Source organism: Lepidochelys olivacea, assembly GCF_965140295.1.
Source record: "Lepidochelys olivacea isolate rLepOli2 genome assembly, chromosome: 14".
NCBI lineage: Eukaryota > Metazoa > Chordata > Testudines > Cheloniidae > Lepidochelys > Lepidochelys olivacea.
Window position 1 is genome coordinate 34,764,285 of NC_140424.1, and position 27,704 is coordinate 34,791,988.

The 27,704-nt window shown below is 54.0% G+C and overlaps 1 protein-coding gene and 1 long non-coding RNA gene across 2 annotated transcripts; both read right to left on the minus strand.

Annotated features, from left to right (window-relative positions):
- Positions 1–667: 667 nt before the first annotated feature.
- On the minus strand, positions 668–7,028 carry LOC311530644 (maestro heat-like repeat-containing protein family member 7). The gene is made up of 7 exons (XM_084647468.1): positions 6,896–7,028; positions 6,371–6,468; positions 4,768–4,873; positions 3,954–4,049; positions 3,094–3,198; positions 2,253–2,347; positions 668–808 (listed from the first exon to the last, which is right to left on the minus strand). The coding sequence occupies exons 2-6, from the start codon at positions 6,418–6,420 to the stop codon at positions 2,342–2,344; spliced, it is 363 nt and encodes a 120-aa protein (XP_084503594.1). The 5' UTR covers positions 6,421–6,468; positions 6,896–7,028; the 3' UTR covers positions 668–808; positions 2,253–2,341.
- Positions 7,029–7,293: 265 nt separating this feature from the next.
- Positions 7,294–27,699, minus strand: LOC311530660. The gene is made up of 5 exons (XR_014714047.1): positions 27,557–27,699; positions 14,345–14,413; positions 14,037–14,154; positions 8,111–8,276; positions 7,294–7,404 (listed from the first exon to the last, which is right to left on the minus strand). It is a non-coding gene; the product is annotated as an uncharacterized lncRNA (long non-coding RNA).
- Between the last annotated feature and the right edge of the window lie 5 nt (positions 27,700–27,704).

Here is a 27,704-nt window from a genome sequence, read left to right on the forward strand (position 1 = left end):
CATCAGTGCCCCTGACAGCTGTTCCACCTCCAACCCACCTGGGGACACCGCTCAAGTTCATAGAACCCTCTAGAAGGGCAGGGAGGGGGCTCTAGCAGGGTGGCGGGGGGTAGGAGGGATTCTGGCAGCAGTGAAGTGGGATGGGGAGAGGTTGAGACCTTTCCCCAAGTCACCCCAGTGACAAAAGCTGAAGCCACAGGATGGCAGCCCTGGTGAATGAGGCAGGTCAGCAGCCCCTGCTGACTGAATCCTCCCAATCTCTCGAGAGCGGGTCCAGCCCTACCAGCAGCAACACCAGCTTCCCACGCCCATGTGCCTCAGCCCTTCCTGCTCGGTCACCATCACCAGTCAGTCCTTGGCCTCCCAGGCTGCTGGTGAAGGGAGCATCTCTCGATGGTGGCTCAGGTGACATGGACACTAGGCTATGGGGAAATGGGTGCAGCTCTGTGGGGCAGGAAAGGTTCCCAGAGGGCTCTTAGGAGACTCTCCTGCTTTTCCCAGGAGTGATAGCAGAGCACCACATCCTAAGAAGAGAAGTCCATGAAGTCCAGAAGTCCCCACTAGGCTCCTTGCCACCAGGCCAGCGAATGGCGATAGGATGGGAATGAGGCCCTGGCCCCCACCCCAAGCTCCTGAGTCGATTGCAGCTGCTTACCGTGACCCCCATCAGTTGCTGGGCTTCCCCCAGGAGGGAGTAGACGAGCAGCAGCCCAGCCTGGCTGACACGCAGCAGGGGGTCGTGGATGGCCAGCACTGCTGTCTGAAGGAAGGATCTTTTCTGACCGATGGAGAAGAATTTTCCAAAGACCTAAAACCAAGAGGACATGAGGCTCGAGCAGATTGGCCAGAGCCAGCCTCCAAGTCCTGGCGGTACAATGGCGTCTAGTGTCCCAAAGGGTGGGGAAGAGAGCTGCTGTGGCCAAGGCAGTTCATTCCCCAGGAGGCTTTCAGGGTCCCAGGGCTCAGAGAAGCCCCTTTATTAAAAGGTCGCAGATGCTGAGGGACCAAAGCCTCCAGTGGCTCTTTCGGGAGGGCAATTTCTGGCAGGGGCCAGGATGGGCTGGAAATGGATCTCTAATGTGTGTGAGCAGGCCCACTCTGCTGTGCAGGGCACCGAGACGACAGGGGACCCTGTGTTGCTTCCAGCAGAGAGATCTCCTGCACCTCAGCGGCTAGAGGAGTGTGTGTGTGTTGTGTGGGGCGAGGGGGTTGGAGCTGACAGACCAAAGGTCTCTTCACCCCAGCTTAGTGATTTCTCTCATTGCTGGGAATGGCCTCTGCATCTCCTTGGTTTCTTCAAGGGGAATCCAACCTGCAGCCTCACAAGGACAAGGAGACTCATGGCCCAGTCCCCATCCCAAAGGGGTGACTTTTCTTCCGCTGCAGCAATTCAGCTTGTGTGAGACGGGACAAGCTCACACAGTCTCTCTCACGGGGCGTCTCTGGAGCAGCGTTCTGTCGATGCCCTTGTCTATCCAGGAGCCGCTCCAGGGCCTCCTCTGTGATGTTGTGGCAATCACCCATTTCACCTTTGACTCCAGGCTGGGGGCACTGTGTTACGGTGTGTTCGAAGGTTTGGATATTCTCACCACAGTTGTGAGACGGGGGCGGGGGGGTGTCTTTGACTTTCTACTTGTGCAGCAAGTAGCCGCAACTTGGGTCAGTGACAATGTGCTTCTTTGGAACAGTGGCTGAGGTCCAGATACTCTGCCATTCCCTGGTCGGGTCTGGAGACATGAGGGGGGCGCATGTGGTCCATATTGGCTCTGGAGCTCACTATGTCCCCTACCCAGTTCCCAGGTTGGGGCATTCTGCTTCCTGACTGGCAATGGAATTGGGCAAAGCCCACCTCCTTTCTCTGCTTCTACAGGGTGCAGGGAATTAAACAAGGGTCTGATCAAGCAATCGTGACTGACTGACTCAGGGCTCTCCTCTCAGACACTTGGGGATCAGCCAGGGGGACGAGGAGCAGAGAGACACCCAGAGCCATAATCCTATTTTAACTCACCCACCCGGGGATCCTCCTTATGCCACGGAGCAATGCAGCCATGTAAGACACTCAAATCACGGCAACTAGCGAGGTTCCAATGGGGGACCTTTAGCACCAGCCTGTCCCACTGGTTGCTGGATGAGGAACTCTGAGCTGGAAATAAGGAGTGGGCTCTTTTCCTGTCTCCAGGAGGCATCCACTGCAGGGAACCCAGCCAGCCCCACTCCCTGAGCTGTGTCATGCCCTGGCACAGTGCCCTTACCTCCCCCACTCTGGCTGTATTCTTGTAGCCTAAGAGCCTTCTGTCCTGGTGCCAGTCATAACACCAGAGATCTTCCGCATCATGTATGGTCAGGCCTGGAAGAGAGAGAGAGAGAGACTTTTCTCATTCTGGTTGCAGTTTCTGTGTCCTTCCAATCCCATTGGTGGCTCCACAGTGGAGTGGAGAAGAACAGAGGCAGAGAGAGACTTGTCCTCCAGCTGGGGTCAGTCGGAGAGAAATGGTCTGGGGTCCCATTATCCACCTGTGGTCACTCTCAGTCCCCTATTGGGTTCCGTGTCCCAGCTGGGTTCCTTACCCCTCTGTTGGAGCAGCATTTGGTAGAGCCGGTAAGTCCCCTCCCTGGCCTGCCGGCTTATGTCCTTGTCTGGATCGCTAACAAATAGAGCCAGCTGGGCCACATGGTGACCCATCCTAGGGAACTCAGCTGAGATCTAATGGAAGGGAGAGGAGAGGGGACTCCATCAGCATTTTCCTGTCAGCTCCCCTGGGCCAGAGGGCTCCTTCCCCTTAGCTCCTCTGCAGGAGATGCTGGGGGAGAGGAGCTTGAGATCGATCCTTCATTTGCTCTGCTGCCAAGGGAGCCCAGAGCTGCTTTGGGATGCCAAGCAGGGGTGGAGCATGGGCTCCTTAAAGGCCCAGGGACAACACTGAACCAGGACAAGAAGAACTTGACTCAAGCCTAGCTCAGTCCCTGCTCTGACTCTGCCTCCCTATGAAGAACCCTCCTAAGCCACAGCCCCGGCAGCAGCAGATCCTGCAGCCCGCTGGAGCCAGCCCGCCTCCGCCTGGAGCCAGCAAGCTGGGGTCGGAGGTCACTTACGTCGAACTCAGGGAGGGAGACTGTGTATCTCAGCAGGGCTGTGCTGCTCCTGATGGCCCTGGCTCGCTCCTGTGACACCCTGGACACGACCCACAAGTTGATATTCTGTGGGGAAAGGAGGCAGGTCAGACTCAGTGTCCAGGTGCACCTGCTTTGCAAATGAGCCCCCCACGCCCCCAGCCCCAGGGGCCTAAGACATTCTGCACAGGGGGGAATAGCTGAGGCCTTGATGGCAGAGCTTTAGAAGGGGATTCTTTCCCCCAGGACACAGCTTGTACCCTGCGGGTCACAACTTGTCAGCGTCTCTCTAGATTGGGACAATGTTCGGGGTCAGGGCTGGTCCCATCCTCCCAGAACTCCTGATTCCTGAACAGTTCACCAGAAAGGAGACTGAACCCTCGGCCCTTCCCTGCTATGAAAATCCTTGGGGGGATGTAGGGAGTGACTGAGAACACAATCCCCCCAGGAATTTCAGAGCAGATCAGAGGGAAGGGCTGATTCCTTGGGCTCCTCCTGTTTCTCTAGGAAGGAGCATGTGCCTCTTCTCTGAGAACCATCTCCCAAATCTCATGGGGTGTGTGTGTTGGGGGGGTAGGGGAAGGGTGGGTTTTCAGACTCTCACTCCCCAAGACAGCAAGGAGCCCTGTGGTTAGTGCTCAGCAGAACCAGGCAGAGCTCTGGCTTGAAATCCCAGCTCTTTCCTCTGTCCCTCAAGAAGGAAGGACCTGACACTACATTGCACTGACCTCCCCAACCAAGGACGGCCCACTGGGGACCCAGCTAGGAGGACACAGTAGAAAATGGATCTTCCACTCTCTCCTTACCAGTCCCCCAAAGAGTTCAGGTGAAATGGGGCTCACCTCCAAGATGAAGTGGAGCCTGTCTGTGTCTGGGGACTCTGCCAGCAGGTTCCCCAGCATGGCATCCAGGACCTCTGGGATGACTTTGTGCAGAGCCTGCAAAGCATGGGTCAGAGGTAGGGAACCTGGGCCTACACGTGCCACAGGATGGGAAGAGGGGTCTCTGGGAAGCACTGGGGAGACTCCAAACACATCTCCTGGCCTCTCTCCTTCACATCCCACGGCAGGCAATTCGCAAGAATTGATGACCCCTGGACCTTTGATCCATGAGCTTAGCAGGTCTCTGCAGAGGGCCTTGTAGGCAGAAGAGTATGAAACAGCCAAGTTGCTATGGATGGAAGCTGGGCTTCTGGATAAAACATGGCTTAAGAAAGAAAGAAAGAAAGAAAGAAAGAAAGAAAGAAAGAAAGAAAGAAAGAAAGAAAGAAAGAAAGAAAGAAAGAAAGAAAGAAAGAAAGAAAGAAAGAAAGAAAGAAAGAAAGAAAGAAAGAAAGAAAGAAAGAAAGAAAGAAAGAAAGAAAGAAAGAAAGAAAGAAAGAAAGAAAGAAAGAAAGAAAGAAAGAAAGAAAGAAAGAAAGAAAGAAAGAAAGAAAGAAAGAAAGAAAGAAAGAAAGAAAGAAAGAAAGAAAGAAAGAAAGAAAGAAATCAATCCTCCAGGGAGGGGTAATCTCTTCCCTGCTGGAGGGAAGAATCCAACCCTGCAGCTTGTTCCAACTCTGTTACCCCACCCCTAAATCTGGAGCTCCAGCGAATCAAGGGAGCAGGGACCAAGGACCACTCTGGAAAAGTAAGAGGATGGAGGAGGAGGAGGTACCTGGATGTCGGTGGTGTCCTTCTCCGTGCCCAGGGTGAAGACGGAGTGAAGAGCAGCTCGCAAGAGATGGGTCTCTAGGGCTGGCTCCAGGGCAGGTTTCATGGTGCTGGCAAGAGAGAGGAGCTGGTATTAGACTGTGCAGTACGGGAGTGGGACTGTCGCCAACATGGACACCAAGCCACAGGGATAGAGGCACAGGCTGGTGAGAATGGAAACTGAGGCACTTAGCTAGGGAATGACAAGGCCAAGGCGTCCCAGACAGACAGTGGCAGGACAGGAATAGCTCCTGTTCCCTGGAGCCTGCTGCCCCTCCTGTATCTGAGGACGGGAGTGAGCCCCTCCCCAAGGCCCCTGTCATGTTATGGAAGTGAAAAGAAGAGCCCTGCCAGGAGAGAGTGAATCTTCCCACCCCACCATCTCTGCCAGAGGTGCCACTCTTGGGAGGTGACCTGGGAGGGAGAGTGACGGTGACTCCCAGCCTTGGGCCTGAGCAGCACTGGGGTGAGGGGAGCCGGCGGGGTGGGGGGGTGGGGCTGTCTCGGTACCAGAGGTTGCCCACTGCAGCCAGGGAGTGGGCGAGGACGGCGCTGGGTGACGAGTCATCGGGAAGCTCCTCGATGAGCTCCTGTGAAATGCAAAGGAGACAAAGCAGAGTGTAAGATTCAGGCCTGACTGACACCTCCCAGTGAGGAGATGACACAGCCAGTGCCCCACATGGCCAGCAGGATCCCCCACCACCACCCGCTCCCCCGATTCCTTCCTGCCCATCCGACTTGTCCCACTTCCCGGATTCCTGCGCAGCTCACCCCCAATCCCCTTCTTTCCTCCTCCCTGTCAAAACTGCCCCCATTCAGCCCCATCCCGATGACCAATCTGGGACCATGTAATTCCTTGTCTCCCACTCTCAGCTGCCCTCCAGCCCCACAATTCCCTCCCTGCCCACTACTGACCAATCTCAGAATTTCTCCCTTCTCTTCTCCCAAGTCTTCAGCGACAGCAATCCCTGTCCTCTGCTGCCACCTCCAATAGTACCCAGCCCCCACCCATTAGCAGGGCCATACCCCTGCCAATCCCATGTCTCTCTCCTCTCGCCAGCTGCCGTATGGCGTGTCTCACTCACCACGATCCTCTTCACCACAGCCGCCTTGCAGCAGCGCGGCTCCAGCGTGTCCTCCCCTCTCTCCCGTGCAGCCAGACATGCGGGGTAGATGGCCTGAAGGAACAGGAGCTGCTGCCCCTCATCCTGGACCCACCAGAAGTGGGGTATAGCGAGAGAGAACCTGTTAGCGAGGGACCTTCCTGCCCCACCCAAACCAGCTCCAGGGCTCAGGCCTCAATGGGAGATTGTGGGGACCCGCCGATTGTCCAAATCCCCCACCACTCCTACACAAGCAGGATCAGGAACTGGGACAGTGCCTGTGGGGGGAGACGACCTCGGCTGTTGTGGGACAAAGACCCCCATCTTGGGGGTCCCACATCATGGATGTAAAAGGGCCCCATTAGGGGTGGTGGACCAGAAGGGACAAGACCCTCGGCAGGGGGTGGGGATGCTGGGAAGGGACAGGGCCATCTTGGTTCCAGCCCAAGTGGGGAACATTTGTACCTTATCTCCGCACTGGAGCTGCTCTCGGATGAGCTTGAGAGCAGCTTCATCTTTGGCCACGTCCACCCCTTCCTCCTGCTCCGAATCCAGGGGGCTCCCTGCACCAGGGAGGGAAGGACAGGGGCGTGGTGGGCAGAGCAGGATTCAAGACCCCCCTTCCCGCTTCAGGCACCCAGGGCAGATCGGGCCCCAAACCTCCCTCTCAGGGATGCCTTCAGCCCCCAACAGCTGCCGAAGCCCAGAGCAGAGCCCCCCTCCCCTGCCCAGGACTCCAGGGGAGGTGCCTGTTCCCCCCGCCCGGAGCAGCAAGGACCAACTGGCAGCAGCTCTTCACGCCCCCACCCCCAGGTCCCCGTGCAGAAGGGGCAGCTGTGTGACGGCTGCTGCTGTCCGTGGGGTTCGCGGGGCTCAGGCCAGACACCTGGGCTGGGGACCCCCCCCACCCCGTATCCCTGGGAGAGCGTCTGGGCCCAGGGTGTTCACATCCCGTCCTCAGCCCTCCCGGAGCCCAGCCTGGCTCCTCACCTGGAACAAAGCAGTGGCGCCCGTCGGCCTGGCTGCTGCCAGAGGCCCAGGTGCTGCCGCTGTCCCAGGCTGAGCTGCCGGTGCTGGGACAGGGACCTTCCCCCTCCTGGCCGGCGGGGGCTGGAAGGGCCTCAGAGACCGGGCAGGGCGAGGCCTCCTGATGGGAAGGAGGGCTGGGCTCCTGGGGCCGCTGCTGCCCACACAACAAGCCCCAGAGCCACCCTGCCCGGCGCCCCTCCTGGGCTGGGTCCTGTCTGCCAAACCGCAGCCTGGGCCAGCTCCACTGGGGCCTGGTCGGGGCCTCTCCCAGCTCGGCGCCTGCGCCGGGAGCCGGGGTCCTTTTCCAGAAGGCCGGGCACTTCCGCCGTCTGGCCTGGACGGGACCTGCTTCCCCGCCAGCGGGGACGCAGGGCTTGCTCTGCCCCTTGGGAAGACGGCAGCTGCTTCCCTCAGGCTCTGGGGCCACCTGCAGAGCCTTCCTCCACAACATCCGCAGGAGCCTGGCCATCCTGGAACCGAGCGGGGAGCAAGGGTGAGTCTGGGCTCAAGGCAGCCTTTCACTCCTGGCCCATTTCCGTCCCTCCTCCTCCCTGCTCCAACCACAGCAGCCCCCTCTGCCCCCACAGGAGTGCAGGGAGTGCCATCTACACACACGGGCAGGAGTTCATTGCATGATCTGCTCCCAACGTTCCCCCTCATAATCCCTGCTGCTGCAATATCCAGGAAGTCTCATCCTTTTCCAGCAATGGGGTCAGTCCCAAAGACCATCGGTTACTCTGGACATGCAGCCCCCTCCTGTCGTCCCAGGCCACTCTCCCGCCCAGGCTAGAGAAGGAACAGAACCCAGGAGCCCGGACTTCTCCTGCGAAACCATTCCCCATGTCAAAGTCACAGAGACCCTTGGCACAGGAAGACCAGGGCCCTCCTCGTTCCCCATTGATTTCCATGCTCAGCAGCTCACAGGGTCTGACCCAGCTCAGAGACTCTCAGCCTGGGGAACAGTGTCCCACAAGGGAAGGGCTGGGAGCCCCATTGCTGGAACCTTTCCAAACACACTGGAGATGGCTCTGGAGAAGCCCCTGCCCGGTCTAAGAGTGAGGGGCTCTTGGGGGCTGTTTGCAAATGAAATCCCCCTTTGGAGATATTCTCTTCCCCTGTTTCTGCCTCTCCCAAGACAGACAGGGGAAGACACCCAGGAACCCGAATGCCACTCACTTGCTCTCAGTGATGGGATGAGGGATGGCGGATGTTCAGGGTCAGCAGACGTCCCTCGCCCTCCTCCTCACTCTCCAAGCCCAAGGCAGGCTGGAGAGGGTGGTGACCTCAGGAGTTACCCTGCCCAGCCAGCAGGCAGGGTGATGACACGAGGGCGATCGACTGGCTGTGAAAAGAAGAGTCTGTCTTATTGCCAAGGGACGGAGAAACTCAGCCAGCAGCAGGGTGCAGAACACTGCCCTAGGGCGGAGGTGACAGCGCCTCCAGGATCCTGACATCCCAGCATTTTACACACCTTCCTGGAGCCTCCCAACCCTGCTGGGCTGTAGCGATGGGACCCCAACCCTACTGATGGCAAACGGACCTCAGCTACTAGCTCAGGGTCACACTGAGTGTCAGAGCCATGGATGGACCCCTTCACTAACCACTGCCGCACACTCCCTCCCACAGCTGGCAATTGCAACCAGGCCCTAACGTCTGGTCCCCCTGCCTTTGAGAGGGAGGGTCACTCCTGCTTCCACTGATGCCTCTTGATCTGTGGGACTTTGGGCAAGTTGCTCCCCCTCTCTAGGCTCTCTGGGACTCACATCCCTGAATGGGCTTTAAAAAAGACAATGGTTAAAGTTTGGCCCCAACTAGTTCTTGTTTCTCGAGACTAGCCATTTTAGCAAAGTTTAGAATTCTTGACATTCAACACCTGGAAACATCCCTTTCTCCTTTGCAGATGGCCTTAACATCCCTTATCTCACCCAGGCTCCCTGCTGCCTGGAGTTAGAGAATTGACCCTGTTCCTGTTGGACCTACCCAAGGTGTCACACAGCAAAACGGGGACGGAGCCAGAAAGAGAAGACAACAGTCCTAACTCCTGTTCTAACTAACAGACAACAACCCCCCGGAAGCAGGGATAAAGCCCAGGAAATAAGATGTGAACATTTTCATGGAAACCGTTTTCTGTCAGAAAATCCATTCAGATGAAACCACTTTGTTTCCTGAAATCGTAACAAGTAGGAGGAAAATTCTTTGCAAAAATATTTGTTTGCAAAACAAGAGCATCTCCTGTTTATCATGGTGCATTAAACTGTCTCATCGTACACAAAGGGGAGACACTGTGCTCCAGAAAATTAGATGAGATACTTCAGTCTGAGCTAAGTAGTTGCTGCTCTTCACAATTTCAAAACAATAAAATACAAATCCAATCGAATATTAGGTCATAATCTGCTATGGCTCAGTGTGATAGGACATCCCCTAGTCTGCACTGCTCCGAATGACACTCTTCAGTGGATCCCCAGCATCCACCCATGGCGAGGTAGGTGGGAGAGAATTGTTATTCGTCCTTGACAGAAGGAGAAACGAAGGCTGAGAAAGGAGCAGTGACTTGTCTTAGCTGATGCAGCCAGTCAGTAGCAGAGTTGTTCTCAAATGAGCTACAGACCAACAATTGTTCCTAGTAATTATTCAGCAATTATTTCAGAAGAATTGGAATGTTCGAGAGGATCATGAACTGCTCCGAGACAATGAATGGAGAGCAGCGTCCACATTGGTCAAACATCTAACTGGTTGTGACTTATTTGCTTGATCATAAAAGAGAACAAGAAAGACCACAGTTTCCTCCCTGTTAATACCCCCCTCCTCAGCCAATCAAGGTTGGGACTTTGAGGGGTGGGAGGCTAAGAGTTCACATCAAATAGCCCAAAGAATGGCCCTGGTCACCACCGCTAGTCCAGTCTCACCTCTCTGTGAGGGCCTCCCACAACCCCCCCCCCGGCCCCCGCTCCAGACACAGAGCTCCTGGTGGTGGGAGGAGAGCAGAGGAAAAGGACAAAGGAAGCAAGAAGAGAAAGGTAGGAGGGACAGAGGAAAAGGGAAAACAAAAAGGAGAAACCTCAATGTCCCCAGTAATTCTAAGGGACTAAGTCCTAGGTCGGAAATAAAATGCTGCCCCCACAAACTAGTGGTTTCCTTTCCTAAAAATCAGCTGGCACCTGATGGATCAGACTGAGCAGGTTCCAAACTTCTCCGAGGCTCTTACCTTCTATACAGGGACGTCTGTTTTCGAGCAAAACCACGAAAAGAATAGGAGAAAACTCCGAAGAGGGTCCTCCTTGCGCTCACGTACGTGCAAGTGAATGCTCTCTCAGTCCTCCAGGAGAGACCTCGAGAAGGAGACGTGCTGAAGCAAAGCCACAGGGATCTCCGAGGTTGCCCCTGTCCTGCACCCCTGTCCTGCCTGGCTGATGTCAAGATCTCTCTGTGAGGTCATCGCCTCCCCACCACCTTTGTCCAATAGGCTGAGGTCCTGCCAAAGGCCCTTGTGATGTCACTGCCACACCCACCCCTCCCCTGCAGTGCTGATGTCCTGCCCCTGTCCAGCCACACTGGATGTTTGAGCTGCTTCCCCTGGATCACCCCACGCAATGACTCTTCCTTGTGGGGATGACACCAACCACACAGTAAAACATCAGAGGCTTCTCCCCATGCTATGCTCAGTTTTTCATAAATTAGCAGACTTTATGGACAGAAGAGACAATTAGAGCATGTCATCTGACCCGCTGCATATCACATGCTTTCTGTAGCGCAAAGAGCTGGTTTTTGACTACACACGTTCCAGAAAGGCATCTAGTCTTCATTAGAAGACATCAAGAGGTGGGGAATTCCCACCACTTCCCTTTCTAGTTTGTTCCTTTGGTGATTCATCCTCACGGTTGAACATGTGTGCCCTCTTTCGAATACGAATTGGTCTCTTTTGAGTTTCCAGCCACTGCATCTTGTTATGCTTTTCTCTGCTAGATCAATGAGCCCTTTAATACCCGATAGTTTCTCTCCATGAAGTCACTTCAACACTTCAATGACGTCACCTCCCGATCTTTTTTATCATCTAAACAGGCTGAGCTCTCTCAATAGCTCACGAGCAGGCATTTTTCTCCAGCCCTCGAAATGTTTCATTGCTTTTTGCTGCCCCATCTCCAAGATTTCAAAATCTTTTTTCAAAGGTGGAAGCCAAATGCTCATGTTGAATGGCTTGCCCAGCATGGCCCCGAAATCCTCTTCACAGTCAGTGCTTTCCTGGCTACACTTCCCCATTCTGTAGGTGTGGCCTGCATGCTTTGTTGCTAGCTATAGGACCCTTCCTTTGGTTATTTTCCAACTTGTTTTCTTTGAATGGGTCCAGCTTCTCAAGGGATCCAATTGCTCTGTGACACTGCCCTGTCCTCATCATTAATTACCACTCTGCTACTATTTCATCACCCACCAATGTTAGCAGCAGTGATTTTTTATTTGGGTTGCAGTTCATTGATATTTATTTTCAAGAATTAGTCCCCGAGAGCCTCTTCATATCCCTAGTGCCCAGAACCTGCTCCACACAGCACAGTAAGAAAAGGCCGCCCAGCCCAGCTGTGCCATAGGGGCTAAGCACAGAATAACCTTAGGAGCTTGTGTCATCCATAGCTTCTGAACAACATGTGGGGGTCATCAGCTTACAAATACACTCTGGACCGGTAGCGTAGACAGGCCCCAAATGTTTCTAAGTGTCCCGCCTTGAAAAAGAGGAGAGAAAAAAACAGAACCTTGATTAGCTTTATTTTATAGTGATGGAAACTGAGGCACAGAGAAGCAAAGAAATTCGCTCATGGTGAAAAAGCCAGGAATAGAAAACGGCAGATCTGCTGATAGTCAGTCCTGGGCCCTAGCCGTGTTTGTCCTGGCCTCTCTGCTTCAGCTCCAGCAACAACCCAAGTCGAGGTTTTCTTCTTCTCCATGTCCTTTAACTTCACGTCACTGCAGAAGAAAGATTGTTTCTGACCAGCTGGCTCTAATGCACGGAGATGTCTTTCCAGAAGACGTGCTCTGGCTCAGTCCCATGTCGTAGGTTTTCTGGAGGAAGTGCTCGGTGACGTTCTAGGGCCTGTGTTGCACAGAAGATGGACAGAATGGTCCTTTCTGACCTTAATTCTTTTTTTTCGCTAGGAGGGTAAGGCTGGACATTTTCTCTCATTCACTTTCCTTTGGAATAATTTCAATCCAGTCCAAAGGATTTCCTCTTCCATTGTGTATTCAGCACCTTTCCTAGCAAACAGTTCCTGTTCGAGCACAGGTTTCCAGTTTCAGGCTGTCCCAGGGTGAGATGGCCATGAAAGGGGTAGTAGCTCAACTGAACCTATCCCCAGGTGAAGGGAATAAGTGCAGGGGCAGAAGGAGAGGCCCCGAGATAGGACAGATTCTTCTGCTGGGCTGAGAGTATAATTGCATGCACTTCACTTCACTTCATTGGATGCATTCAGTGGAAAATACAGTGAGGAGATTTATATAAGCACAGAACGTGAAACAATGGGTGTTCTCATACACACTCACTTCAGATGAGCTATTAGCAGCAGGAGGGCGGGGAGGGGGAAGAAAACCTTTTGTAGTGATAATCAAGGTGGGCTATTTCCAGCCGTTAACAAGAACGTCTGAGGAACAGTGGGGGTGGGGGTGGGGAATAAACATGGGGAAATAGTTTTACTTTGTGTAATGACTCATCCATTCACAGTCTTTATTCAAGCCTAAATTAATTGTATGCAGTTTGCAAATTAGCTCCAATTCATCAGTCTCTTGTTGGAGTCTGTTTTTGAAGTCATTTTGTTGTAATATAGCAACTTTTAGGTCAGAGATTGAGTGACCAGAGAGATTGAAGTGTTCTCTGACTGGTTTATGAATGTTATAATTCTTGACATCTGATTTGTGTCCATTTATTCTTTTACGTAGAGACTGTCCGGTTTGGCCAATGTACATGGCAGGGGGCATTGCTGGCACATGATAGCATATATCACATTGGTAGATGTGCAGGTGAACGAGCCTCTGATAGTGTGGCTGATGTGATTAGGCCCTATGATGGTGTCCCCTGAATAGATATGTGGACACAGTTGGCAACGGGCTTTGTTGCAAGGATAGGTTCCTGGGTTAGTGGTTCTGTTGTGTGGTGTGTGGTTGCTGGTGAGTATTTGCTTCAGGTTGCGGGGCTGTCTGTAGTCAAGGACTGGCCTGTCTCTCAAGATTTGTGAGAGTGAAATGGCCCACCTTGAATATCACTACAAAAGGTTTTCTTTCCCCCGTTCCACTCTCCTGCTGGTAATAGCTCATCTGAAGTGAGTGTGTATGATAACACCCATTTTTTCACGTTCTGTGTGTATATAAATCTCCTCACTGTATTTTCCACTGAATGCATCCGATGAAGTGAGCTGTAGCTCACAAAAGCTTATGCTCAACTAAATTGGTTAGTCTCTAAGGTGCCACAAGTCCTCATTTTCTTTTTGCTTAGATGAATGGGTCTGTAGTTGCCTGGATCACTTTTTTCCCTCTTGCTTTACTAGCATCGGACACTAGATGGGGAGGAAGAGCCTCACCAGCTCTATAAAACCAGCTGGGGGAAGGCTGGGAGCAGCAGGTATCAGAATAAGCTAGACCCGGGCTTCTCAAACTTTTGGTTTTGCTGGCCCCACTTTGAAAGTATTTCAGGCTATGACAACCCCCGACCCCCAAACAGTCATAGCAAGTTACTGTACGGACTCATAGAAACATACGCATGGTATTGCCACCCTTACTTCTGGGCTGCTACGGGCGGGGCACTGCCCTCAGAGCTGGGCAGCTGGAGAGGGACAGCTGTTGTAGCCCTCTTCCCCTCCTGCCCCCCCTCCCCTGAGAATATTTTTGTGATCTCTTGACCCCCCCACCCCCCCAAAGACTTGCAACCCCCTTTTGGGTCAGGACTCCCAGTTGGACTAATGCCGAGCTAGACAATCTCAAACCATGAACTAGTTCCCAGGCGTCTCTGGGCCGATTCTCAGAGGAGGGAGCTCCCAGAATCAGGCCCTCGATGGCTCTCCCAGTGCAGCAGGCCCTGGGTGCAGCGATCCGTTTGAAACAGGAACCCCTGCAAGATGCTCTCTACCTTCGGTTCCTGACCCCTCCAGGAGCCGAGTGCATCTTCCCCAGCCTCAGGCAGAGCTCAGAGCAGAGTCAGCAGCAGCAGCCCCTCCCCGGCGAGAGCTCCAAGTGAAGGCAGGGGCCTGGCAGAGAGAGGAGAGGGGCACAGGCAGGTCAGCGGAGGGGTGGAAGGTAGATCCCACCTCAGGAGATTTAACAGAGAGAGGAAAGCAGGGCTGTGAGTGCGCAGAAGAGAGACACCCCCCAGGAAATCCCCCCACCCCAGACACCGAGATCCCGGCCTGGCACAGGGGTTCGCTCCCCAACACTTACTCATGACAGCTGCAGCAAGGGGTCCCTGTGGGGCGGGAGGAGCTTCCACCCCGCTCCGGCTGGCTGGATCTGGAAAGAGAGAGAGAGAACAGGGAGAGGAGAGTGTGGTGAGGAGTTGGTGCCCAGGGGTCCCCCTGCCCCGCTCCTAGCTCTGGACCCCCATAGCAGGGGTATCTGTGGGTGTGTTCAGGGAAGGGCCGGGGGCTCTGCTCCACCAGGGCTGAGAGCGTCAGAGCAAAGTAACTGTAACACTGCTGAGTATTTTCAATGTTGCCTCGTCCTGAATGTCACTGATCCCCCAGTTTATAATGCGTCTCCCCGGCCGGTTCTCTTGCTAATTTGAACTTCAGGCAACACATCAAATCTCTCTCCTGCCCCCACATCTGCTGGGTATGGGCCACTGCCAGGGCCCTCTACACTGGTGTTAACATCTGGATCCTGGCCAAACTGGTTCTAGCCCATGTGGCCAACCCCCAGTGACCAAAAATCACAAGTCAGAGCCCCCCAAAACCATCAGATTGGCTGAAACAAGATGAGATTTTGAAAACAACTTTGGGTTCTGTTCTTGATCTCCTGGTGGTGCAGCCTTTAGGGGTCACCTTTTCAAGCTTTTCTCCCCAGCCAGGAGGGCTAGAACAAGAAAAACTTCCGACAAAAATGGCCAACCCCGCCAAAATCTTCTTCCAGAATCAGAAAAAATTAGTCCAGAATCATTGAAAACAGAATAATTTTTGGTTTTTGAATTTTCCAGGAAGACAGTGAATGTTTTCTATTAAAGCCGACACTTTCCACAAAAACTTGCCTTGAATCAAAACCCAATTTTTCCTAAAAAAAAAAAAAAAGTCAATGAACCATTTCAGTCCACTCGTTACAGCTGTTGTGAAATCCCTCATCCCACCCACCCCAGTTCCCACCACCTCCCCCCCAACTCCAGCCCCTGCACCCATTGCACGCACAGCTGCGCCCCCTGCCTGGCCATAGGGCCCCTTCCCTGCCCCCCAAAGAGCAACTGCAGCAGATCCCAATGGGGGGATGCACACAGGGACCAGCCAGCTGCACCTGCTGCCGCTCAGCCCTGCAGGGTCCGTGTTTAGCCTCTCCCCGTCCCCGTCCCGGGCAGAGAAGCGCGGTACCTGGGGCTGTGCCAGGCCCATCCTGCCATGAAGATGCCCTGTGGGCTGTGGTGCCCTGGCAGAGGGAGAAGCTGCTGGATCCATCTGGGCTCCAGGCGAGCGTTGGGTTGGGATCAGGCCCCTCTGGGGTGGCTCAGCAGCTGGTTTGCAGGGCTGGTCACCTCCTGTCCCCTTGCAGATTGTCTGAACGTGGCAAGCTTCTCTCTAAGGGGAGCTCGGACAGTTCCTCCCAGACCTGTCAGTCACGACATTGCCTCCATGGTTTAGAACCGGTTGTGGGGTCCCCGTATCAGGATTCCCCCCTTATATCCCCTCACCACGCCCTGGAGGGACCAGATGAAGGGATCTCACTTCAGTCCTTGGCCCTGGCCTGCTGGGATCCCTCAGGCACGTGGTGACATTCACTCGTGTTCATCCACTCCCCACTTACAGGATTGTGACCAGTGGTGTCTCTCCCAAGCACCCCTGTCCCAATGCCACCCCAATGGGCTCCGGAGCTGTTGCCCCTCCATTCCACACCCAGTTATCTGGCTTCATACCCTCTCCCATGCTCCTGGTGTCACGCCCCACAATCTGCTTGGCTGAGAATTCATTCCCAGTGCTTCCAGCCCAGGGTCCTTGTCCCTCCCTTCCCACTAGCCAGCCTGGGACAGGGGCAGCAGCTACCCCTGCAGCCCCACCAGCCGGAGCAAAACGGAGAACACGAGAGGCAAAAGCGCGTGCGTCTCCTTTTAGGGTTGTGCCTCCAGCCCAAGAACCAAATGGATTATCCAGTGGTTCTCCAACTTTTGTCCTGGTGACCCCTTCCACACAGCAAGCCTCTGAGTGCAACCCCCCTCCCCCGCCGTTATACATTAAAAAACACTTTAATATATTTAACACTGTTATAATGGCTGGGGATGAAGCAGGGTTTGGGGGTGGAGGCTGACAGCTCATGACCCCCACATAATAACCTCACGACCCCCAGTTTGAGAACCCCTGGACTACACTGAGCATGCACAGACAGAGAGCCAGAGGGTTGAAAGGCCGCTGGGATGGACAAGACTTGTGGGGCTCTGAGAGACTGTCCCCCGTCCCGTCCCCCCCCCCCCCGCCGCCACCCCGCAGCAGTGTGAATTCAGCTCCAACCAGGGGCAGGAATCTGAAATCAGTTAAACAGCAGAGACTTCATGCAGGCAGAGGTCCGGCTTGCCAGGCAGGGACAGCTCCTTCCCTTCCAGGACGTGGGCATCGGCAAAACTCAAGCATCAGAAACCTGGGAATTACAGAGTTACGGTCCATGCCCAGGCAACCTCAACTCTTCTCCCTGGAGCAGGCAATAGGCACTGGGATTATCGGCATGTACAGCGGCTGCACTCACTGTGGGACCTGTAGCTGTACTGAAGGGTGGGGCAGGTCGAGAGAGGTGATAGGCGTTAGTTTGAGGAGTGTCCGAGCTGTGACTGGGCTACGAGGAAACCAGGGGTTGCTCCCACCCCATCAAAGCGCAGGAAGCCTTGTACCTTGAGGATCCAGTCTGCCTCATTTTGTTGCAAACTTGTGTATGCTGTCTCAGTAGCAAGGCACTGCGGGGTCTTGCCACGGGGATTGGCAGCAGTGAGGTGGGATGCCAGAGCAGGCTGTGGGTTGAATGGTGGGTAAGGGAAAGTCTACGGTTAGATGGTATCCAGTGAGTGAGTGGGAAGTGGTTGGTACATTTCACATGTGCAGTATTGTGCAGGGATTGTGATTAGTGTTTGAGCCCTGGGCAAGCGGAGGCAGCTCCTGTCCATGACAGTGAAAAGGCCGAGTGTGAGCGTATGTTGGACCTGTTGGGACATCACTCAGAGGGCGGAGTTACGGCTACCTGGGCACGTACCTGTATTTCCTGGCTTTTAGGTGGCTGAGATTTGCTAAACTCGATATTCTGGAACTGCTCCATTCATGGCCATGGATATTCTCATCCCCACTGCTGGAGAGCCTGGGATATGCACCAAGCGTGCCCGGACTCAGCTCCTCACCCTGGTGTCAGCGGTGTGTTCTTGGTGCATGCTCCCAGTATGCCTGTTCTCCGCTCCACACCCACAGTGGTAGGGCTTCCCCACATACTGGCTCACAGGGGGTGCAGGAAGAGGTGCTCAGACACCCCCAGAAGGGCAGGGACCCACAGAGCCCAGCTCACATGAGGGGGTCGAGGATCATTGGGAGGGAGGGGGCTCAGGACCCTCCCTCAAAAGCAATGGCCCCCCAGAACCATGCTCACATGAGGATGGAGGGCACAGAGGGTGGGGTCAGAACTACACAGTTGGCCAGGGCCCTCCCCCCTCCCCCAGATCCTGCCACTCGCACAAGGGACAGGCACACATGGGAAGTTTTAGGGAAACAGGCTCAGACTCCTCAAGGACAGGCCAAGGCCTTCCAGCTCCCAGATCCCATGGGGGTATCAGCCATATATGGACTGGGAGGTGCCAGATCATGGCCCACACACCCCCGCTCCTATTCTCCCCCAGTCCCCATCCCTCTCCCCCACTCCTCCCTTCTCAGTGCCCCACCCCATCTAGCCCCCAACCTCAACCCCTCTCTGCCCCTATTCCCAGCCACTCTTCCGTCCTTCTCACCCTCCACTCCCAGCAAGCATTTGCATGTGGAATTCATTGTCATTTCAAAGACAGGGTTAGCACCTTCTGAGTATTCTGCTGTATTTGGATTAAGTTTCCCCAAAATAAATTATAATAATAATAAAAACCCTTGGAGAGAGGCAGATTAGAGCAAGATGCCTCCTTTTTTTAAGATACAGATTTCCTACCAAGGCTTGGATTTGAACTCCTAAGAGCATAAACCTCCCACACTGGGTCAGCCCAAAGGTCCATCCAGCCCAGTGTCCTGTCTTCCGACAGTGGCCAGGGCCAGGTGCCCCAGAGAGAATGAATAAAACAGGGAATCATCAAGTGATCCATCCCCTCTTGCCCATTCCCAGTGTCTGGCAGAGGCTAGGGACACCATCCCTGCCCATCTTGGCTCATAGCCATGGATGGACCTGTTCTGCATGAATTCATGATGCCCGCTTCGGTTCAATGGCTGGACCATTCCCCCTGGAGTCATAACTAGCTTTCAAGCTCCTTCCCCTCTCTCCCTGCACGGGCACAGCGTGATCTGCTTGGCGTATGAGTCTCACACCGGCTCAGCAGCTGGCCAACCTAGAATCAAAGTGGTTCATAACGTGGTCATTTGATCTCCCCGAAAGGGCTGGGGGATGCCCTTCACTCTGCTGGGAGAACTTTCAGCCATCTAAAAAAAGAACAGGAGGACTTGTGGCACCTTAGAGACGAACACATTTATCTGAGCATAAGCTTTCAGGAGCTACAGCTCACTGCGTCGGATGCATTTAAAATCCTGGTGCAGTGATCTCAGCCCTGGCTGTAAGGAAAGCAGGTCAACTTTAGCTGGTTGGGGGCTTTGTTTGGGGGAGGAGGGGATCTCAGAAATCCCTTGTCCAAATGGCCCTGTGGGCACACACACCCCCCCCCGAGGCACACAAACTGTCAAGGCTCCAAGTGAGTGGATGGATTTCAGAGCAGGTAGGAGATCGGTGCTTTAGGCAGGGAGCTGGCGCTTTGCTAGAATAAAATCTCTTTAGCTGCCCTCCACTAAGATCCCGTCCTTCAGCGCCTCGTCCCCAGGGCTCGCTTGGGACCCCAAGTGAGGGTCAGCCCCGGACTCCCCCCCACGGCGGGCTGAGTCACGCGACGCTGCCGGGACGGCAGTTCAGAGGGGGTGTTAGGACACTTTGGCCCATCAGTTAAAAGACAAAGAAACAAAGTCTGCCCTGGGGACCAACGGAGACATCTTCTCTCACTGCAGAGAAAAATCATTTCCCCTTCCACCCCAAAACGATCCGTGCTCATGATTTGCTGCCCAGCAGCGGAGTTCTTGTCTCGGGAGGCAACTTCAGCTCCTGCAGGTTACCCGCCTATTTTGCCCCCTTAACCCTCCTTCCATCTGGTCAGCGCACAGCCCCCTCACCAATAGACCCCGCCCGCCCCTGCCCCCATCTGGTCAGCACACAACCCCCTCCCCAATAGACCCAGGGTTCCCCAGTGTGATCGATGCACCCACCCAGGTCTTCTCCTCCCCCCCCCCACCCGGCACCTCCCTGCTCGCCCCTTCCCCGATCCGTGCACAACACTAGCCCCTCCTCACCTGCTGGTGGAGACCCCCAGCCCCTGATCGCTCCCTGGGCAGCCGGCGCCTGGATCCTGGCTCGCAGCTCGCCCAGGCTCGTGTCCCCTGGAGCGGGCTCAGAGCGAACCCGGCTGGCAGGCAGAGGGAGCAGCGAGGGGACGGGCTGCCCCGCCGGGAGCCGCCAGGCTCGGGGAGAGGGTCCCGCAGCTGCAGCCCCGCTCAGCTGGGCAGGTCAGCAACACCGAAGGGAAACGCACCCAGCTGTCTGTCCCCGGGGAGCAGGCAAAGAGCAGAGGCTCCAGCCGGTCAGGATCCCGCAGCGCTCCCCGCTCTTGTGTGGCTGCCTCCCGGGCTTATGGCTCGGGCTGGGCGGGGCGGGGCGTCCTCCTTAAATATGCCGCGCCGCGAGATCCGGGGACACTGACACGGAATTATCCATATGAAGCGCATCGGGGAGCGGGATAGAGCCGCCCCCCACCCCCCGATGCGGCTCAGTGCAGCGTAGCCAGCTGCCGGGGAGAGCGCCTGGCCTGAGGCTGCGGGGAAGTGGGTGAGTCTCCCGGGCCAGCAGCTCAGGGGCTGGACAGGAGGGTCCCCTGGCCTGCGGGCTGTAGTTTGACCACCCCCGCTATCGACTGTCGGCCAGTGACGTATGATACCATATTAGGCGCGTCTTCCAGACATGTGGGTGGGAGGGGCAGGGCTGTGTCCTCCTGCTGCTCCACCCCTCCCCCTGTTCATAGGGTATCAGGGTTGGAAGGGACCTCAGCCGGTCATCTTGTCCAACCCCCTGCTCAAAGCAAGACCAATCCCCACTTTTTGCCCCAGATCCCAAATGGCCCCCTCAAGGATTGAACTCTCAACCTTGGGTTTAGCAGGCCAATGCTCAAACCACTGAGCTATCCCTACCCCCCCAAAGCAGATCTGCGTCCCTGGGTGGGCTCGAACCACCAACCTTTCGGTTAACAGCCAAATGTGCTAACCGATTGCGTCACAGAGACTGGGCAGCCAGGCCCCAGGCAGGGAGCAAGTGGCCATAGCCAGCTGCTGGGGAGAGCCTGGCTGGGGAGGGGCGGCAGCAGCAGCCCGATCCCTGCCCAGGCTCAGCTTCCCGGTGAGCCGCAGCCCCTCCCTGGCAGGCCCTGTGTGCAGCAGCTGGCTGCGGAGGGGCGACAGCCCAGTCCCCCCACACTCGGCTTTCCGGGGCAGTGTGTGTGCTGGGGGGGGACGGGACCACTGGCGCCCGAACCGGGGCACTGCCCCCTGCACCACCCTTTCCCCTGAGGCCCCGCCCCCTCGCTCCTCCCCCCCACCTTACAATGTGGAAGTGGGAAGACAGGCGCTGGGGGGGTGTGTGTGTGTGTCTCTCTCTCCAGCTTGCAGAGAGGCTCTGACCCGCCCCATCCCTTCCTCTCCCTCCCCCCAAGTTGCCTTTTGGCCCCTCCCCCAATACTAAAACAGACAAGTTCTTATAATAAAAAAAGGGACTAGGGCCCCCCCCTTGAACTGCTGGGGGCCCCAAGCAATTGCTTAGGCTGAGTCTCTCTGTTTATACCCAGGGCTCTGAGTGTAGGTAGCCCAGCCCGGCCCATGTGCCTCAGTCTCCCCGAACCCTGCACCACCACCTCCAGCTGTTGAAACTGAACTCGCCTGGGCCTGGACCTGGGCCTGGGCCCCCCTGCCATGCCCCCCCACCCCCCCCCAGAACTGTACACCCTTCTCTGCCCCGGCCCCGCTGGCTCCCCCTGGGGACGACACTACTCTTCCTGGTTCCACACCATGACCGCCAAAGGCTCACAAACCAGCAGATAAAAAACTCTGCATTTAGTATTTTAAGTTTCATGATTTTTAAGTGGGTCTCATGGTTTTGAGGCCTGACTCATTTTGAACTCTTGCGTTTATCAATACAGAAATTATCTAACCCCTCTCTCTCTCTGTCACACACACGCGCGTCACTTAGTCTTACACACCTGCTGTGGGTGCTGACTCCCTGGGTGCAGGAAGAGGGGGCGCGAGGGTGAGGCCTTGGGGGAAGGGGCAGAGTGGGGACGGGGCCATGGGACAAATCAAACTTCTCAAGAGCCTGTCTGTGCCCAATATAGTTTTAAGGGGCTCCTACCTCCCCTCTCCTGCCATGGCTCTTAAAACCAACTGAGAATCTGAACCGTCTGCTGCCTAGGGCCCTGTGGTGAGCGGAGCTAATGCCAACCCCAGTATGGCCTGATACGGCCTGCACCCTATTTGTGAGACTAAGGGTGAGAATTTTCACCGGGAGTGGGCTCAAGACACTGCTGGGTAGCAGACCCGGTACAGCCAACCAGAAATCCTCCCTATCATCACTGGGATTGGGTCCAGGCAAGCAAGGAAAAGAGAGACGTCTGGTGCACCCCCCTCCTTGCATTGCAGGCTGACATACGCGGTGGAGTGTGAACTACCGCCCTGCACCGCCTCACATACTTGATTTGCCACGGCTTTCATGGGACGGTGGAGGTTGATGCTTCCCTAAACCCTCGGGATACAACTTTCCGACTCTCTTTTCCCCTCCCGCAGCCACTTGCATGCTAAACCCACTGAAAGTAGCAAACACTGAAAACCCATTGCAGGCAGCCTAGCTCCGGGCAAGCAGCAGGAATGGGACAGAAGGGCAGAAGCTCACGTGTTCTCCTCGCCCCAGGCAGAATGCCTTGTGCGGGCTGTACCTGGGGGGTGCAGGGGTGGAATGAGCCGGGGACGTGTGCCCGTTTGAGCAATTCATAGCAGGCAAATGAGGCACCTTTGGGGGAGTCTTGTCCAGGCCTGCCATGGGTCAGCTCTCTCAAACCACCACCCCTGGCAGCACAGGCCTGACCTTCCAGCCCCCTGCAGCCCCCATTCGGTCCCCAGCCCCTCCCCATCCGGGCTCCCGCCCGAGCCCCCCCCCCCGCATTCGGGCCCGCGGTCCCCCATCGCCCCAGCCCGGCTGTGGCTGGAACCAGCCCGCAAACCCCGCCGAGCAGCGAGCGAGCCACCGCAGAGCAGCCAGCAGCACCCTCCCTCCCACGCCCCGGGTGGCTCTGGCAGGGACCCCTGGGACCGGGAGCGTCTCGCCCACGGGAAGAGCACCCGGTGCCGCAGCCGGGGGGAAGGAGGTGAGGTCCCACGCACCAGCCAGGCCAGCTCGCAGCCGCATCCCGCCGGGTGAGTTCACAGCCACAGCGCGACCTAAGAGAACAGCGGAGACGCCAGTGCCCGATTTCATCACAACAGCGGCCGATCCACGTGCGCCCCGCCCTCAGCCCTGCCTCCATTTAACCCAGCTCCCCCTTCTCTATTGCATCAAACAAGGTGCCACAAGTACTCCTTTTCTTTTTGCGAATACAGACTAACACGGCTGCTACTCTGAAACCTGTCCTGATGCAAGGCACTGAATTTAGCCGTATGGAGTGGAAATCTATCAACTTCATGAAAAAACTCGTACAGATACAGACAGACACCATCTTCCTTTCCAAATGCAAACAGATGGAGATCATACCAAAAGGACTGAAGGTAAAAAATCCATTACAACCTACATACCACACAGACTATGCTGACAGCCTGTGCCACACGCTCTCAAAGAAACTGCGGAACCACCTGATCAACATCCTCTACAGCAAACAGGGAAAGATTAAGAATGAGCTCTCAAAGCTGGATACTCTCATAAAAAAACAACCTTCCACACAAACTTCCTCATGGCTCGACTTTACAAAAACTAGACAAGCCATTTACAACACACACTTCGCTTCTCTACAAAAGAAAAAGGACACTAAACTCTCTAAACTACTACATGCCACAAGGGGCCACAACAGTGGTTCCCTTAACCCACCCGGCAATATTGTTAATCTATCCAACTATACTCTTAGCCCAGCAGAAGAATCTGTCCTATCTCGGGGCCTCTCCTTCTGCCCCTCCACCCCCACGAACATGATACAGTTCTGTGGTGACCTAGAATCCTATTTTCGACGTCTCCCACTCAAGGAATACTTTCAACACACCTCTGAACAACATACTAACCCACAGAGACCTTCCTACCAACACTACAAAAAGAAGGATTCTAGGTGGACTCCTCCTGAAGGTCGAAACAGCAGACTGGACTTCTACAGACATGCACGGGCTAAAATTGTGGAAAAGCAGCTTCACTTGCCCCATAACCTCAGCTGTGCAGAACACAACGCCATCCACAGCCTCAGAAACAGCTCAGACATCATAATCAAAAAGGCTGACAAAGGAGGTGCTGTCGTCATCATGAATAGGTCGGAATATGAACAAGAGGCTGCTCGGCAGCTCTCCAACACCACTTTCTACAAGCCATTATCCTCTGATCCCACTGAGGGTTACCAAAAGAAACTACAGCATTTGCTCAAGAAGCTCCCTGAAAAAGCACAAGATCAAATCCGCACAGACACGCCCCTGGAACCCTGACCTGGGATATTCTATCTGCTACCCAAGATCCATAAACCTGGAAATCCTGGGCGCCCCATCATCTCAGGCATTGGTACCCTGACAGCAGGATTGTCTGGCTATGTAGACTCTCTCCTCAGGCCCTATGCTACCAGCACTCCCAGCTACCTTCGAGACCCCACTGACTTCCTGAGGAAACTACAATCCATCGGTGATCTTCCTGAAAACACCATCCTGGCCACTATGGATGTAGAAGCCCTCTACACCAACATTCCACACAAAGATGGACTACAAGCCGTCAGGAACAGTATCCCCAATAATATCACGGCAAACATGCTGGCTGAACTTTTTGACTTTGTCCTCACCCATAACTCTTTCATATTTGGGGACAATGTATACCTTCAAATCAGCGGCACTGCTATGGGTACCCGCATGGCCCCACAGTATGCCAACATTTTTATGGCTGACTTAGAACAATGCTTCCTCAGCTCTCATCCCCTAATGCCCCTACTCTACTTGCACTACATTGATGACATCTTCATCATCTGGACCCATGGAAAAGAAGCCAGCGAGGAATTCCACCATGATTTCAACAACTTTCATCCCACCATCAACCTCAGCCTGGACCAGTCCACACAAGAGATCCGCTTCCTGGACACTACAGTGCTAATAAGCGATGGTCACATAAACACCACCCTATACCGGAAACCTACTGACCGCTGTTCCTACCTACATGCCTCCAGCTTTCACCCTGACCACACCACATGATCCATTGTCTACAACCAAGCTCTACGATACAGCCACATTTGCTCCAACCCCTCAGACAGAGACAAACACCTACAAGAGCTCTATCAAGCGTTTTTACAACTACAGAAGCCACCTGCTGAAGTGAAGAAACAGATTGACAGAGCCAGAAGAGTACCCAGTAGCCACCTACTACAGGACAGGCCTAACAAAGAAAATAACAGAACGCCACTAGCCATCACCTTCAGCCCCCAACTAAAACCTCTCCAGCGCATCATCAAGGATCTAGAACCTATCCTGAAGGACGACCCATCGCTTTCATAGATCTTGGGAGACAGGCCAGTCCTTGCTTACAGACAGCCCCCCAACCTGAAGCAAATACTCACCAGCAACAACATACCACACCACAGAACCACTAACCCAGGAACCTATCCTTGCAACAAAGCCCGTTGCCAACTGTGTCCACATATCTATTCAGGGGACACCATCATAGGGCCTAATCACATCAGCCACACTATCAGAGGCTTGTTCACCTGCACATCTACCAATGTGATATATGCCATCATGTGCAAGCAATGTCCCTCTGCCATGTACATTGGTCAAACTGGACAGTCTCTACGTAAAAGAATAAATGGACACAAATCAGACGTCAAGAATTATAACATTCAAAAACCAGTCGGAGAACACTTCAATCTCTCTGGTCACTCGAACTCAGACCTAAAAGTGGCAATTCTTCAACAACAAAAAACTTCAAAAACAGACTCCAAGGAGAGACTGCTGAATTGGACTTAATTTGCAAAATGGACACAATTAACTTAGGCTTGAATAGAGACTGGGAGTGGATGGGTCATTACACAAAGTGAAACTATTTCTCCATGTTTATTCTCCTCCCCTCCCCCCACTGTTCCTCAGATGTTCTTGTTAACTGCTGAAAATGACTCACCTTGATTATCACTACAAAAGGTTTTCTTGCCCTCCCCTCCCCATTTTTTTCTGGTAATAGCTCATCTTAAGTGACCACTCTCCTTACAGTGTGTATGGTAACACGCATTGTTTCATGTTCTGTGTGTATATAAATCTCCCCACTGTATTTTCCACTGAATGCATCCAATGAAGTGAGCTGTAGCTCACAAAAGCTTATGCTCAAATAAATTGGTTAGTCTCTAAGGTGCCACAAGTACTCTTTTTCTTTTGACAGCACTCTGTCTAGTCAGTTTCACTGCTTCCCCCAGAGAAGCATTCATCAAATCTTTGGAAGCTGTGCACTGCTTCAGGACAATACAATCAGTCATGTCTCTGTCCCCCCACACCCTCCACATGTGTATTCATCAAGACCTAATCATCTTTATTTATACCTCTTCTGTACCCCTCTAACTAGTGCTTCATACACATCCCCAGGGGAAGGGGAGGGCAAATGAGTGCACCCCACACTCAGAGAGACACTGACCTGGGAGCGATTTCTAGACACGGTTGAAAATCTTTTCCAGAGGAAGGATTGTCTGTAGAAAAGTGACTGTTTTTGGAATGCAAGGGTTTTTCAGGAAAGATAGTCAAGGCTGTAGGAATTTCCTGGTTTCACAATATTGTTCTGACACTTTTAAAATGAATCTTTTGTTCACTACATACTCTCTTCCATGCCTCCGACCCCTTTAACCCAAAACCTGAGTTTGTTCTAAGTGAAAAAATGCAACTAAAATTTTTTGCAAAAATGTTGATATACATTTAAACATTTGATGAGTCCCACCCCAGAGATGGCTGCATTTCAGCACTGGACGAGCGATCGCTGCGCATTGTTACTATATGGCTGTCAACCAGCTGCTGCACCCAACCCCAGAGACAGTTATATTTCAGTACTTGGCAAGCAATCCCTGGGCAACCTTGCTGCACAGCTATTGCCAGCTGCCCCAACCCAGAGGTGGCTGCATTTCATGCACTGGGGCTGTGATATACCATAGGGATTAGACAAGCTGAGGACTCAGAATTAGACCTAAAAAACCTGTATCTATGGAAACTGAGGCAGTAACACACCTATCCTCTTTTCAGGTATTTTGTTCATCCCTTTCCTGGTGCCACATGTGAAACTGGATCATACCAGCTTCAGGGTAGAGACCATGCAGTTCTAACTAAGTGTCTCTACAGCACCTAGCACAGCTCTTCAGGGCAGAGACAGTCTCTTACTACATACAGATACAGCACCGAGCACAACGGGATTCTGTTCTGCTGGGAGCCATAAAACACTGAACATTAAATCCCACCAAATGAGGGTCAATCCATCCTCATCATCCTATCCACTCATTATACTCCACACCTGAACATAGCCATTATATGAATAATATACCCCCATATCTCAATGTCTGTACTTTGACCCGTTAAACTTTTACCCCCAATTGCGGAGATTGCAGATTATGTATTCCTTACACCATCTGTTCCTAAACCGAATTTCGCACCCCTTGGTAATCTGTACCTTATTCCCTGATCACCAGAAACTTCTATGCTTAAACTCTGTACCATTTTCTTTTTACTTCAGCATCATCTTAGTAAAATTATTAAATCTGCAAATAATAGTACATCATTCATGTGTCCTGGGAGGCCCTTTAGCCCACCTTTGGGGGCTGTAAAAACAACAATAGGGCTGCTGCAATATCAGGGTCTCCCAAAGAACCTCTGATCTCCACCCAAGCCCGTGTCCCCCTTTGCAGAGCAGGGGGTTGGGAGTCAGTTTCACAAGCCACTGCTACGTAGGAAGATCACGGTTTACCTCGTCCAGGGACTTCATGGCTGCAGCACTCCTTGCAGGTCAGGTCCCTGCTCCATCTCCCCCTCTCTGTGCATTAGCTGAGTGCACACACATCATGTCTTCCCCCATTGCTAGTGCAAGGAAAAACCCGGGGAAAAAGCCAGCAGCA